Genomic DNA, 16,156 nt, shown 5'->3' on the forward strand with positions numbered 1-16,156 from the left:
CAATGAGATCCCGATACACTGTGTGGCAGGCACGGCGCACCGCACCACCTTACCATCCAAACCGTAAGAATGCGCGACCCTCATTCTATTCTTTATCATAATTTACTTGGATCGAATCAAAAAAACATACAAATAAACAATTTTACTTTACACTCCATAAAGCTCTTAATAAAAAGTTATAAACTGAAAAAAAAAGATGATTTTATGATACAATTTTCTTACCAGAGTGTTATTTGTATACTTTCAATCAACCAAAGTATATACGAGGTGTGTTCTTTATTTCGTTCACTTTTAAACATTTTTAATTATTAGAACTTTATGATTGTAAATAAAATACTATAATATGAAACTGCAGACAAATACTCATGTCACATATCAAAAACATTTGGCTGCGTCTCAGTTTTAAAACTCGCACTTGTCAAATTTTGTTATGGAACAGTTTCATAAACCACTTTAAAGGAAGTGCCAGAAGTAGTTTATGAAACTATTGTAAAAAAAAATTAAAGTCAGCAACATACCTATTAAAAACGCTGATCATGAATGTTTAGAATCTCCTAAATCCCATGGGAATGTCAAGTGAGTAATTTAATGTAAATATGACTATAGTACCACGCATTCGTCTGTTTGAACATCGCCACGTGTCGAGCGTCGTTTCTCACCTTGTAACAATACAGTTCTTTGGATACACGACGCTTTTACCGTTGCAAAGTGAGGAACGAAGCTGATTCACAAACCATAATCGCTGGGATTGCCTTTATGTTTTAAATGGCGATATTCGGATAAATATCACCTACATCGCGTTCAATAATCTATGTTTTATACTTGCATTTGAATGACATTTCTAATAAGTAAATATGCAAAGTCTTTTATTAAATTTATAGAAAAAAAAACAATTAATTGAAAACATATTTGACATTTGGAAATAACATGTAGTCATACTGCTACACGCATTCGGTATTTAAGTAAAACAATACGAAATCCGGTGAACTATTGTGATTGATTAATTTGGTCAATCATAAGATGCGTATCCCTGACCACGACAGTGCGTATCAACAATGCAGTTCTAGTTTAACGCCGAACAATAACCATTCCACATTGTTGTACACAATATTAGAAAAATTACTTTCAACAGTATTGAATATTAATTCTGATATCGCTAAAGGCGAGGCCATTTGCGCCACTGGCGTGCTTTCACTTAATCGCACACTGCACTCTATGCTCCATAAAATAGGGCTACCTACAGTCTACATTAAAAAGTCAGAATCACAGTTTATTTTCCACATGTATTTTCCCTTACTATATAACTTAATTACTTAATTATGTTTTTACATGTAAACAGTTATCATTCGACCCAGTATTCATGAGTTTTCCATTACCTACCGTAATGACCTAAGCGAAATCAACTTTAGTACGGATAGATTCGATATTTACAGAATTTAAATTATTTTAGACCTAATTCGCTTAAAACAAAATAACAATTTACACTAACAATAAAAATGCTCGATAGATTGCCACTCATCTAATCGGAACCCAAAATTAAATATACTTTATCAACTGACTTTGCCATCTATCTTTATTTTTTAAAAATTTAAACTCCGAATATCGTCGAACCCAGTCGACCATAACAAAAGTATTTTACAAATAAGCTATGACTTACAAACTAGCACTTAAATAAATGACGGCTGCTTATCTATGTGAGACTTTATACAGGCGCGTGTGGGGGGCCCGCGCCACTTTACGCGATTACAATAAATAAACTGACATTACCACAACGAGAGTTCACTTTCTCAGAGGTATTACAACTCAATTCCTAAAGACTTTTACCATCACGAAGATGGCGAAAAATCTATTTTTCGTTATAATTATTCTACCAGGTCGATCTATTGCTACGATAAAAATGAAGATAAAAATTTCACAACCTGGCCGTATTTACAATGCTTTCTTAAAATCGAATCGACTACATCGATGATGTCGTCTTTGTCCACATAATATTGAAGCCATAATATAGATTTAAGAATAACGTGTCAAATCCAGAGTGTGTCCATAAGGTCATTAGGACGAGAGGTCCACAAGCATGTCGTATGCATAAAAATTTGCTTGTAAATTAGATAAGATGTATAAATATGTAGCATACCTCAAACGGTAGCTATGACAATAAGTAAATGTGCGATGTCTGCAACACGATGCATCAGGTCCGGGGCAATGCGGTTTAAGTTTTCGTTGGCAAATTCGCAAGACGGGAAGATGTGAACGGTAAACATAGCCTATAAAAGAAAGAAATATAATGAAATACGCCATACTATTATTACACAAATTGTAACAGATTTAAATATAGTCTCGTTTATTTTGATTACCTATTAATTTTAAACTAATTAAATATAACTTCGCCAGACGTCTCTGGGCGGTTACTCTTGAAACCAATCTCAATGTTCATGCATTTTTAATCCAATAGAATCTCAATATTTATTCAAAACCCCGAATCATTTAGAGTCAGAGTACGGAATATAAAGCCAAACTCCACTTAATTCATTCAATATCCACGTAATACGGATGCAATGGGAGCTAATTATGCAACCTTGCAACTCAAGAGTACGAAATTTCACAATATCAATGTCCATTGTGCGCCCCCTGGTTGTATACATGTTAAGTTAAATGTTTTATTGTTTACATACCTGATGATGTCCGGGAGGTGCAATGTTAACAATTCCTGCAGCTTGTTTCTTCTGTAGGTAAGTAATAAAGCCTGCTGTCAGATTTGTCGACTGCTGTAATACGTCCATGTGATCGCGACCACACGGCAAGGCTAAAAGCATGCAGTGCTCGTTTTCCATCTGGAAATTATAATGTAGAAGAGGATTAGTTCACCGTCGGACATTTTATTATACAAAAAGTCAGGATCGTCGTGTTACCTTCATCTTGCGGTGTACTTGCTCCAGTTGCGGTTGTTCTAATCGCATACGCTGCGCGATCCGTAGCAGCGGCGTGGAGCCGTCCGCATGTCGCGATAACGTGTCGCCCGCTACGCCGGGGTTGCCGCCCACAAAGTGCATTTGAACGGCGGCGGAATCGTTTTTTAACGCCAGCAGACCCTGCCACATCACCGGGTAGCGCTGAAACATAAAGCCACCATTAGCCGGGCCGTTCCAGACGCGGGCAGCGGGGCCGGCAGCGGACAGACACTTACCCGGAGCAGCATCTGCAGCGAGTCGGCCTCGCGCGGCACCTGCGAGGCGTGCGGCGGGCCGGGCGCGGGCGGCGCGGCGCCGGGCGGCAGCTGCGGGCGCGCGGACGCGTGCGCGGGCGGCGGCGAGCGGCCGTAGGGCACGGCGGGCGGCAGCGCGGGCGGCATGGCGGGCGGCGCGCGCCGCACCACGTCGCGGTACAGCCCCACCTGCGCCGTGGCGGCGCGCCGCAGCTCCAGCGGGGGAGTGGCCGCCTCGCAGCCCTCCGCCTCCAGCGACCTGCCGGGGACGATCGAGTTTATACCTTGTCCTATCACACCTACTACTATTACCTACTATGGCTCTGTCGACGCTATTTGCATATTGCTTCTAGCACTATGATCAATAATTGTATTTAAATAACGAAGTCCCTCAAATCAAAAGTCAACTACACACACGATTATTATTATTGTCACAAAAGAAATCGATTAAAATATTACCGAGTATATGGTGAAGGTGTCGCCCTATTCTCATGCTGCGTTGCGCGAAAATGTTGTTGGTACATTTGATAGTGTTGATGTGAGAAGTGAGGATACATCGCATCGCCCTGTAAACATAACACATAATTACAACCACGTTTCAAGTCAAAATTAGCAAACTACTAGAAAATATTTTTTCCTCAAAGCTATTTCATTTCATTACATTGTGGTATACCGAAGTAACCGGAGAAGTTTGTTGATGTGCAGGCGGAGGACTTCCCACTAAATCAGCAGCCTTCCAGACGGCATGAACAAAATTAAAACATATACACTTTGAAGACTCACTACTAACTATTTAATAAAAAAAAAGAATTACCATTCCAATCTGCCCTTGAGGACTAAGTGCTGGCACAGTTGCAATTGTAACTCTAGAAGCGGCGCCTAAAACAAAAAATATAATTTTGATTATAAGTGTTGCATACAGGCCCATCCAAACTCTCTAATCTGTAAAGTCTGTTCTTTAAGTTTTGAATTTATTTTGATCGAACAGTTTGACTCGTAAATGTGACTTGGATTTTAACAAGACCAATTTAAAACAAATTCTCTGGAGTAGTAATTTTCCTATATGTCTCAAAATTAAATATTATAATGCCTAATGGAATGGGTGGCAGAGGCGACGAAGTAGGAAGATTTAAGATTTGATGGATCTTTCTGTTTAGTTGAAATGATATTATAGTAATCGTGAACTGACCAGGATGGTGTGCGACGTGGTGCGGCTGCGGGCCGACGACGGCGACCTGCTTGAGCTGCAGGTCGGGCGGGTGGTGCGCGCCGCGCGGCAGGCTGGGCGTGGCGGCGTAGTGCGGCGCGCGCTCGTCCACGCGGCGCGCCAGGCCGCGCGCCAGCGGTCGCAGCGCCGCCGGCGTGGCCGCGGCCGGCGGCCGGTGCGGCAGCGCGGGCGACTGCACGCGCGCCTCCGTGGCCTCCGAGCCGCCCACCGGCACGGCGGCGCCCGGCACGCCGTCGGCCGGCCGCCGCGTGCGCGCCGCCTCGCCCCCGCTCTGCGCCAGGGGCGACGCGGGCGACGGTGGTGCGACGCTCGCGTTCGAACTGTTACCCGCGACCGCTTCGAAAGCTCCCGCTAGCTTGGCGCTGATCTCCGAAATCATCTTTTTTGGTGGTTTGGTTATGGGCGTAGAAGTAGTAGGTGGTACTTGTGGCGGATGTGGCGCATGAGCGAGCGGTACGAGGTTCGCGTTGGGCGCGTGGGACGCAAGGGGCGCGTGTGGCACGTGGGGTACGTGGGGTACGTGGGGCACTTGGGACACTTGGGACACTTGGGGCACGTGGGGCACGTGAGCCACGTGAGGCACGTGGGGCACGTGTGCCACAGCGGGTGCGAGCGGTGCGACAGGCGCAGAGTGAGCGGGCGGCTGCGCCGGCGCAGAGTGAGCGGGCAGCTGCGCCGGCGTAGGTTGAGGTCCGACGACTGTGGGCACAACCTGCGCTGCAGGCGGGGTACTTCTTGGGGCCGAAACTGGTTCAGGCTCAGGCTCGGGAGTTTGTTCGTCAAGACGTGGAGTTTTCGGGTCTCGCATACAATCTCTAAGGCTCCGTTCATCCCCACTGTCTACAGAGGCGTCCGATAGACTCCGATCCCTAGTTCTTTTAGGGCCCCGAGGTGATTTACGAGTGTCAGAAATCTTTTCTTGATTAGCTTTTACAACAGCCTGTCGCGTAGGCCTCTTTTTGTTTGATTCTTTTCCAGCTCTAGGGCCTTTTATGACGTCTTCAATTACGTCGTCTACCGTGCTCCTCTGAACGTCTTTCTCTTGAAGCCTCCGAGATTTGCGAGTATTTGGTGATGGTGATACAAACTCTTCATTTTTCTCATCCTTATTTTTGTCATTCAGCTTGATCTGTTCTTTTTGAGCTATACTGAGAGTAGAAGTTGCTGTCACAGAAGAATGTGTTGAGTTTGGACTTTTGATGGTTAAAATCAACCTAGGACGTTCGGTTTTATTTGGTGATGAAGCGGATTCGTCGCCAGAATCTTCATGGAAATCGTAGACGTCTCCAGGCATTGCATTGCCAGTCGTGGTAACAATGGCTTTAATTTTTTTATCAACTTTAGCTCTACCTCTGCCACGTTTAGTTGTAGTTCCTCTCGAAGGTTTAGAAATTTGACGAGTCTGTACCCTATCTTGGTTCTTATCAATCTTTCGGCCTCTCATGTTACGGCCACCTCTTTTAGCAGTAGTACCAGGTGTAATTTTTTCAACTATGCTCTCTTCTGCAGTTTTAGTCTCATTGATACTTTCTATTTGAGTAGTAGATGTTGTTGATATTATATGAGGTGTTTGATTGATGATCTTTTCTGAATTGTTGGTGTCTACTTCCATCTCATTGTCAACATTATTGACTTCAGTTATTGGAGGTACTTCAACATTGTCATTACACAGAGAATCAACCTTTTTTATAACGGATTCCAAGTTCACGTCTTTACCACTCCAGGAATCATTTTCATCATTTTTTATTGGGCTAGTTACTTTAGAGTCTTCACACAACAAGTTATGGAAGTTAGATTCATCAGTTTTATTAATGCTTTCCAGTTTCAATAATTCGTTCCCACCTTGTGATGGAAGTACATTTTTGATATCATTACTAGGTTGATCAGTGGCTTCTTTTTTTATTTCCGGCTCAGTAGGAATTGTTGCCTGATTTGATTCATTTTCAAGTCGGGATATAATTTTATTAAAGGTTTCCTTAGATTCAGTATTCTTATTATCTTCTTCTTCATTTTTGACGGCTATCGGCGTGAACTGAGTTTGGTTTATAGTAATATTTTCAACTTTCACACTATCCATGCTTTTTGATACAGGTGTCTCGTGGGTATCTTTACTGGCCGTAATTAATGTAACTGTTTTACCAACATTTATTTCAAGTTTCTTATCAGGATCATTGCTTACTTTTATTTCATTTGTAGTATCCTTTAATAATTCTTCAAAGTCTGTTTCACATTTAGCAATATCATCCATGGTTGATGTCATTGGTGTTGAGATATAATCTTTTTTGTCTTTCACATTTTCTTCGCAGCCTGCAATCGTATTGATGATAGGATCTGATTTTTCTTCCACTTTTATTGTACTATCTCGTATGTGATTTTGCAAAACCAACGGTTTTAGTATTTTATTATCTGTATCAAATTTAACGTTTAATCTACCCGTTGAACATGTAGTTTTTAGTAACAATGGTGACACGTTAGTGACGCTAGTAGTCGTATTAGTCGACGACGTGCACAATCCCAATTTGGTTAAAATCGATGGCGGTCTAATAGCTGCCATGGACAATACAGACGCTGCTCCTTTTTTAGTGTCTATTTTCAAAACGTTTCCCAGAGAGACAGGTGAAATAAGCCTCTGTGAACCTAAAGAATGAATAACGTTTGAACCTTGACTTCTATTGATTGTGTTGATTTCTTGAATATTACTCTGAGCAGTCTTGCTGCCTTGTATTATAGAAGTCGTTGCATTATTAACTGCAGCAACATGTATAATAGGGGTTGATCCAAAAGGAATGTGATTAATTTTGTCTGTTTTCTGAGGTTGGCTTTCCCTCTTCTCATTTAGTTGACTGACTGAATTAATTACTACTTTATTGTTGATGTGAACCGTGTTCATGTTGCTAACATGTATAGCATTTTGCATTGATATCAAACGATTTTGAGCCATAACCGTCGGATTCGTGCTATGTTGCAAACTTGTTGGAGATAATATTATTTTAGTATTTTCGTTGGGATTGTCAGTAATATTCCTTTGTTCACTCTTTCTACAATCCCCGGATATTATTTTCTGTTGATGTAATAACGGACTTGTTGTCACACCAATTCCCTTATTTTGCTGAATCAAATTATTTACGTTATTCATTTGTTTAGATATCGGTGTCAAGACTGGGGTGACGGGCAAGCGGTTTAAGTGGATTGGAGTGCCTTGCGTTTGAACCAAAACTGAGTTGGGTCTGTTGGGTGACAGCATTGTTCTTGCGCCGTGTTGTATGTGCATTGTTTGAATAGGACTCAAAGGAGGCTGCTGCATTCGAACCACAGTCACTTGACCGGGTGATCTTTGTGGAATGGCATTAGGTGATGTCAATCCTGCTGAATTCAAACTTTGTGGTGAGGTACTTAAAATAGTCATATTAGTCAAACGAGGCGAGGTCATTGTTTCACCTTGAGAGCTAGCTTTAGGACTTTGCATTCTGGGATCATTGGGCATTCGAGGTGAAATAACAATTCCTTGTGGTTTTTGATACAAAACATGAGGTTCTGGAATCTTGATTGTCGGTGGTTGCATGTTAGGAGCTTGACTACGAATCATTTGATTAATAACCTGAAATGATGGAGCAGTAACTCGAGGCTGGGTCATGATAGGCCTTGTTGAATTGTTATTTATTTGCACATTTTGGGTGGAAACACCAGTTTTGATTTGAACAATATTTGCAGTTATATGAGTAGGCTTCATTTCAATTTTTTCTCTATTTGGCAAAGAGCTACCTTGGATATTTAAGATATGAGGTTCCTGTACTTTATTGTTTGCAGGTGTCCACGAGGTTATGACAGGAGTTGCAGTTGATGTAATCAATTGAATGTTCTCTCTCTTAGCCAATTGTATCTTAATATCAGTTTCTTTTACTTTAACTGTGGTATCAGTCGCAGTCGTTGTAATGATTGGTACCAGATTTGGTTTTGTGTCAGGACCTGTTGTATTTAAGCTATCTAAATTCTTCTTTTGATCAGTTAATGCATTCAAGTTTTGGTTGGTAGCTATGATGTTAACAGGCAACTTTTCTATAGCATCTTGTGCTGTGTCATCATTTTCCTCAGTGTCAGTATCAATTAATAGCAAGTCATTATCTGATACAGGAGTATCTGGTTTCATTTCCATTTCACTAGCATTTAAATTTTGAACAGCTTGTCGCATTTCTTCAGCATCTTCTTCCGGAATATTTTCGTTTTCTATTGTGGCAATTTCAATTTCATTCTGATGAGTGGAATTATTTTCAGATTCTTCGTAACAGCTAGAGAAAGTATTTATTTTACCTCCAAAACTTTCACCCAATAAAGCAGCAACAGCATCTTCAGTCTCCTCTTGAGATATAATAGCTCTAGGTTTTTCGTCTGGTTTTTTATCAGATTTACATGGTGAAATTTCGACAATGTCTGAACTTGTATCAATCTTTTCAGTTTTATCAACTTCTTTTTCCGAAGACGTAATATTTCGCACTGCATCTTCACAAGAGTCGCCGTCACTACTAAGACTGGATAAGAAACAATCTTCGGTGTTATTGTTTAGTTTGCTTGGTAGAGGATCTTTTGGTAATGGTACTTCACTTATATCAGTAACGATCGTTTCAAAAGGTGGAGGCATCGGAATTTCTTCGATTTCTATTTCTTTACTTTCTATGTAATCCATTTTATTGTCATCAATTATAGTGTTGCTTGAATCTATACTTTTAGAATCTGTATTTTCGTCAGACTGTATAACAATTGGAGGGCTGTCTGTTAATCGAGGCAAACTTTGCGGTCCTAGATGCGAATGGCAATTTTCTACTTTGTCAAAATTCACAGTTTGTACGTCATTTGGTAAAGGTATGTCAAGTAATAGCGTATTAGTAGAAATTTCCTCATTTTCGGTTGTATCATGATCTGCTTTGTCAACCTTTTCTTGTTGATAATAATTGTGGTGTTCTTTACGACTTTGTCTGTCTTCTCTATTTTTCTTTTTCTTCTTTTTCTTCTCTTTGCAATCTCTTTTTATTTTGTCATGTTTAACTATTTCACTAATTACATTGCCTTCAGCATATTTAATATCATTCTTTTCAATTTTATTAAGACTTTCAGAAAGCGTTTCTGCTTTGATACGACTATCGTCATCCATCAAGGCATCAGCGAAAAGACGTGCCTCTATTGCTTTACTAACAGCGTCAACATCTAAGCTATTGTCATCATCCTTGAAAAACCTATTTTCTTTACGTTTCTTTTCCTTTTTACGTCGATCATCTTTCTCCTTTGATTTATACTCTGGGTTACTATTAGAAAAGGTAGATTCAGCCTCATGTGAAGAAAACTCCATTTTATGAGGTGGGTGTGTTCGAGTGTCTCCATCTGATTCGTCAGATAAAGGTCCAAATATGTCTTCCATTTTTCCGTCTTTCTTCATTGTATTACAAACGGTATCGATTACACTGTCAAAATTGTTATTAGACGATTTCTTTTCTCGTTTTATCTTGTTTTTCTCATCACGAGTATCGTCCGTATCAATACTCTCTCGCAACTTCTCTTTCCTTTTGTCTTTTCTGTTGCTGTGTCTACGTTGTTTATCAATGGTTTTATGTTTATATCCTTCCAGTAAGCTGGTGTCACTGTTATCGATTTTTTCGTCATCAGAATATGTTGATTTATGTTTTTTCTGCTTTTTCTTATGTTTCCTACGATTTTCCAATGAATTTTTATTACACGTAGATTCGCTTTCAGATGAAAAATCATTGCACATAGATTTAATGTAATTAGATTTGTAACCATTATCATTTTCAAGGTTCAATTTAATTTTACTATCATCACTGTCACTTTTTCCGAATAAATTTAATAAGGAATTCTTCTTGATGTTTTCGCTTGTTTCTTTTGTAACCTCCATTTTAATTTTTTGTGTAGATTCTGAATCGGAGTGTAATTCTTTTTTCATATTATCCAATCCAAAAGTCGGACTTTTACTAACACTTCTTTTAGAAGCTTCGTCATCCGAGGTATCTGACATAATACGAGTTCTTGAATTTTTACGAGACAATTTATTACGAAGATCTTCGTCGTTTGTGTTGCCATCAAAGTAATCATCCGCCTTGTTGGAGTCATAATCGTATCGATGTGATTTTTCACGTCTTTTTGTGTGAATCACAATGTCGTCGTCTGACGAATTATCCATAGAACAGTATTTCTTTCTGTCCTGGTCAGAATCACTATCTTCGTCCCAGCTGGATCTCTTCTTTTCCTCTCGTTTAGCCCTACTTTGCTTTAACTGACTAAATTTAGCCTTAATTTTTTCTTGGCGCTTTTCTTCCTCTTGCTTTTGCATATTCTTGCATGATCGAGCTTTAACTTTATCATACATAGATATATACGTAGGTCCATCATCAATGATATCAAAAATCGAATGCTTTTTAGGTTCATCAGAATCGGAACTATCACTACTATGCACAGGTTTCCGGCTTTTACGTTTATTATTATCATTTTTGTCTTCTCTGCTTTTCCGTTCTGTTGACATTCGTTTTTCACGAGCAATCTCTTTCTTCTTCTCATCGCATTTAGGTTTCTTCTCGTCTTTACTTTTTCCCATAAATTCAGTTGGATGTAATGCATCCCGCTGTAACTGAAGTTCTTGTATCTGCTGTAATTGTTGTATACGTTTTTTCTCTTTCATTTCTTTCCGAAGGGCTCTTTGTCTCTCATCTTCTTCACTAGAGCGTAATTCTAAAGTAGCTAAAAAGTCTAGATCATTCTGTAGTCCTTCATTTATTGTTTCAGTGGAAGGTTTGTCTTCAGTATCATCACCAAGGCTCTTTTTTGATGATTTAATTTTGTCTACTGTTTTGGTATCTTTAGGGTCAGTAATTTTTTCAATGTAATTGTCATCTGGAGGTTTAACCTGATTCTTTTTATCATCTTTCGTTTTGCTTTCAATTATCTTAGCAAAATGGCCTTTGCTGAATTTGGTAGTTTTATGTCTATTTTCTGAGCGAGACTCCTTTGAGTCTCTTCTTTCAGAAATTTTGGAATCATTCCTACCCTTCTTCACGTCTTCATTAAATATGTCAATACTATCTTGGGATGACATTCTTCGTTTATGTCCAATATTTGATGGTAAACTTGAACACGAATTTAGTCGTTCCTTGCGTTTACTGTCCACACTTGGAGAGTCGACAGAATAGTGTCTTTGTTTTTCACCATTATCTCCTTTCAATTTAGTATTATGCTCTGATGTTGCCTCATTTTTATTAATTTTATGATGATTTCCAGACTCCTTTTCTTCTTTATTGTCGGATTTAGATTCTTTATCGTTGTCATGTTTTACGAATAATTCAATGTGTTTTAACTTTGGTTTTCCATCTTCCTTAGCGTCAATTTCTAAATCTTTCAGTTTGGAAGATTCGTGTGAAGCTCTCGAAGTTGAAGAATCCGTAGAATCTTTGCGACTAAGTTCCCTCGAAGTCTCATCTCTAGATGATTTACGATTTTTAACGGATTCCGATTCCTTTTTACTTTCTCTTCTTGAGTCATGATCCTTCTTTGTTCTGTCGTGTTTATGTTTGTCATCTTTCTTTGATTTCACCGAAGGGTTTTCAGTGTCTTGGGATTCCTTTCTTTTTTCCCTATCACTTCTGTCTTTTTTATGATGATCATGTCTGTATGATTTTTCATCATTATGTTTAGATTTTTCAAATTCTTTATCAGTTTTATCTTTCTGGTTTCTTTCTCCATCCTTTTCACTTTTGTTTTTATCACTTTGAGTTTTTTCGTGTTGTTCTTCCTTCGGCCTCTTTTCCTTATCAGCATGTTTTTCAGATTTATTGCTTTTTAATTTTTCAGATTCAGACTTTTCTTTGTCAAATAACTTTTCTTTACTGTGTCGTATTTTGTCGCGATCTACTCTGACACGATCATCGTGATTTCTTTCAGAATCAATCTTTTTATCGGTTAGAGCTAAAGAGTTGGTGTTTCGTTCTTTTTCAAAGGATTTATCAAACTGAATATTTTCTTTTTCAAGTTTAGTGTTGTGATAATTGTGATTATGTCTGTCTTTAATAACCTTTTCGGAACTTTTCACATCTTGATTTAGCTCTACATTTGTTTTCATAAAATTAACTGAGTTCAAATTATTTTGTTGTATCTCGAATTCGATTAATTCTTTGGTGATATGGTTTTCTTGTATTTCTCTGTTGTTATGTTTATCAGTGTGACAAAAAAGATCTATTTTATTTTCGCTATCTAACTTTAGTCTTTCGTCATGTTTGTTAAGCTCTGTTTTTATTACACCTTCTTTGTTGTATTTACATACTTTTTCGAACTGCGGTTCGCACTTTTGAGAGTCATTAAACTCAACTCGTTTTAATAACATTTCCATCACTTCTTGAGCGCTATTATCTTCCAAATTAAAAGAAAGAGAGCTATTAGTTTTATCATCTTGGCGGTGAACATCATTTTTTGGAAGAGTAGTATCATTGCGCGCTGTTTGGCCACTATCGACACTAAAGGGCGCAGAGCTCGTTTGTTTGGTAAGACTCGTTGATGCTATGGAATAATTACTACGGTCACGATTACGATCATTGTCTTCAGCATCAACGCTGTCTTCTGTCCCCCCAGATGTAATCATAGACACGTTGCCACCGTCACTGGCATAATAATCATCTGTGTGCCTGTCAATCGGTTTTGTATCGCTATCAAATTGTGAAGAATTGTCATTATGACCGGGCTGATTGTCACGTTCGAGTTCAGTCTCAGATTCAGGCGGCGGCGGAGGAGCTGGCGGAGTGCGTGGCCGGCCTCGGATTTCGTGGCACAGGCCCGTGGGCAACTTCAGCGCGCCCTGCTCCCCCAGCTCGCCGTCCAGCTCTAGCGAGCCCGGCAGCAGCGCGGCGGGCGGCGCCGGCGGCGGCGGGTGCGCTGGGAACGGGTAGCGGAGCGCCCGTGGCGTGGCGCCCGCCAGTCGACTGCGGGGGCTGCTGCCCGGGCTGGGAGCGCGCCCGGCGCCTTCTAGTCGCTCGGAATCTTCATCGAAAACAGAACGTTTCGCTAGTAACGATCGTACTACCTCCGACGGTTTCACTTCGTTGATATCCACGTCGAGCAGTCGGTGTCGAAGTCTGGTGCGATCCGGCGCTTCGGCGAGCATTCGCGATCCATTAAGCTTCTCGTCCAGGCTGCGAATCCGCTCCTCCAATGAGGGCGAGTGCGGTGCGGAGCCACCGCTGGAGGAAGACGCGGAGGGCGGGCGCGGCGGGGAGTCAGGCGCGGGCGCTGGCTCGGGGCGCGGCGCGGAGGGCGCGCTGCGCATGAGCTGCACGGCGAACTTGGGCAGCGGCAGGCTCATGGGCAGCGGCGGGCGCTCGCGCGGCGGCCGGCGCGGCTCCACGGGCGCGGCGTCGGGCTCGTCCCGCAGCGGGGTGCCGGCGCGCGAGTGCGAGCCCGAGCCCTCGCGCCGCCGCCGGTGCCGGCGCCGGCTGGCGTGCCGCTCTCCGCCGCGGGATCCCGAACGCGAGCGTCGGGTACCGACACTACGATGTCTCTCCTACGTAAAATAAAAAAAAACTTTTATATCAAATGCGTATAGTGAGTTCAATAATTCCAAAAAATTTAAGCAGTACATCTATCAAATCACATCACCGAGCGAGGTAATGTTCAATCGCTAACCAATTACAAAATCACTATAACTACAGCAAAGAAATATGCCTCACCTTAGAATGTTTTCGGTCATCAGGGCTAGAATCGCGGCGGTGGCGTCGCGCGCGATGTGGTGATACAACAACTGACTGCAACCTTTCTTCGTAAGGTGCCTCTTCAGCTTGCGGACTTGATCCTACTTCATCATATACCCTGAAGCAAATACAGTACAAAATTGTTAGCTACCGACACAATAAAATAATGTAATGTGTATCTTCTCAAAAAATTACGTAAATATACCTGTACCGTCGGTCTGCGGCGTAATCAGTCGGATCATAATGTTCTAATGTAGAATAACGCGGGGTTCTAGAAGATGCACGACCGTAACTCGATGCCCTCGATCGTGAACCAGTACCGTCAAACCTAAAAAATAATCTCGGAATTAATATAATCGATCTATTGATCTCCTGATAGTAAAATAATAGAAGGTACCTTTATTATTTTATTTTTAGAAATCACTTTATAATTAACATAACATTATTATGTAACTTTTTATTAAATATAAAAAAATATACGTACCGAACAGGATCATGACGAGTTGGCGGCATATAACGAGTAGCAAGATCCCCACTCAGTCTTTCAGAACCCGTCAACGCCGCCGATCCGCCATGCTTTTCCAATTGTTCATAAAACGCCTCCTACAATATGTCCGGGAAATATATATTCAGGACTCATCCTGTGTCATTCAATGCACACTATTACTACAATATTTATTATTCTACAATTTAATGGGTACTCAATTTCCTAGTTTCATAGTTACGACATAAATTGATGGGACATGTAGTGAGGAACTCTACTGTAGTAGAATTAGAAAGAAGTATGTCTCACCTGGCACTCGCGCGAGGCATAGTCGACACAGAGTCGCGGGTGGTCGGGCTCGGCGGCGGAGACGGCGGCAGCGACGCGGCGGAGCTCGCGGACCGCGGCGCCGGCGGCCGCGGCCTGCTCGAAGTGGACCAGCGCCGCGCCCGCCGCGCGGTCCACGCACACTGACGTCGCACCGCCACATCGCGACACCGCGCTCAACACCTAAACAACACAGGCGTTTTAGTTAGGGCCAGGGAAGATGCTTCATCATAATTGTAAGAAATACTAAATAGGCTAATTGATTTGAAGACTATACCTAAATACAAACCACAGTACACCAGACCCGTGGTTGGTTTGAGCAGAACTCAATCCATGGCATAATCTTTTGATGTTTTTGATTTATTTTTTAAAGAATCTGTTTTTTTAATATTGAACCTAAGCAAGCAAAAAGTTCATGGATGATAATGATAATACATAAAGTAATTACCTGCTTCTCTGTGTGCTCGGTTAGACCATCCACCCACACACACGTAGTGGCAACAGGTTTTCCAAAGCCAAGCTTCACTCGTGAGCCGCCCACGTTTTCGCCATCCATGGCACGAATGGCTTCCACGACGCTTGAAATTGATGCATATTGACAGAACGCATATCCTGCTCCACCACTACTTCCCTTCTTTATATCGATCTCAATTATTCGTCCGAAATGCTTGAATTTATCTCGGAGCTGTTGCTGCGTTACATCTTTTTCTAAATTACCGATAAATAGCGTCCTTGTTGCCTATGACAAAAAAAAACACATGTTAAAATTATTTATTTTTTAAACATATAATGATAAAATTATGAATTGGCATAAAAATAACAGTTAATTATAAACATATATTTAATTTCTACATTATCTTGACACATATCTCCGAAATTTGTTTTTATTTTTAAACATTTCATCGATTTTTATCACATTTTTTACTTTAAAATTCTGAATATTGTATGATATGAATCTTCGATGAACGGTAAAATAAAAGATCACTGGCCAAAGTTAAGTCCGGAATTAAATTACATTACAATTATCAAAACAAGATACAAAAGTAAAAGGCCGCTAAATCTTAAGCACTATAATAATGACTATCATCAGCTGTACACTTAGTTGCAATAAACACTTTGACTTTGACTACAATTGAATTTGTTCATAATATTAAACCATCAATTATAAATCGTATAATAAC

General features: G+C 40.8%; 1 protein-coding gene across 8 annotated transcripts in view; it reads right to left on the reverse strand.

Moving 5' to 3' along the window:
* Positions 1-296: 296 nt before the first annotated feature.
* LOC118271764 (protein split ends-like) overlaps positions 297-16,156 on the reverse strand; it is a 74,436-nt gene continuing 58,576 nt past the window's right edge. For 5 of the 8 annotated variants that reach the window (XM_050693923.1, XM_050693921.1, XM_050693919.1 and 2 more), the window contains 13 exons: positions 15,424-15,714; positions 14,958-15,158; positions 14,649-14,767; positions 14,370-14,492; positions 14,144-14,282; positions 4,392-13,977; positions 4,017-4,081; positions 3,864-3,935; positions 3,662-3,768; positions 3,185-3,461; positions 2,910-3,110; positions 2,673-2,831; positions 297-2,264 (listed from right to left, as the gene is read on the reverse strand). In XM_050693923.1, the coding sequence (XP_050549880.1) occupies positions 2,136-2,264; positions 2,673-2,831; positions 2,910-3,110; positions 3,185-3,461; positions 3,662-3,768; positions 3,864-3,935; positions 4,017-4,081; positions 4,392-13,977; positions 14,144-14,282; positions 14,370-14,492; positions 14,649-14,767; positions 14,958-15,158; positions 15,424-15,714 (11,469 nt within the window). In that variant the 3' untranslated portion in view covers positions 297-2,135. The remainder of the gene's footprint in view (positions 2,265-2,672; positions 2,832-2,909; positions 3,111-3,184; positions 3,462-3,661; positions 3,769-3,863; positions 3,936-4,016; positions 4,082-4,391; positions 13,978-14,143; positions 14,283-14,369; positions 14,493-14,648; positions 14,768-14,957; positions 15,159-15,423; positions 15,715-16,156) is intronic. The other 3 variants (XM_035587957.2, XM_050693920.1, XM_050693918.1) reach the window with 2 other exon arrangements.

This window comes from Spodoptera frugiperda, chromosome 5 (genome assembly GCF_023101765.2).
Source record: "Spodoptera frugiperda isolate SF20-4 chromosome 5, AGI-APGP_CSIRO_Sfru_2.0, whole genome shotgun sequence".
NCBI classification, from domain to species: Eukaryota; Metazoa; Arthropoda; class Insecta; order Lepidoptera; family Noctuidae; genus Spodoptera; species Spodoptera frugiperda.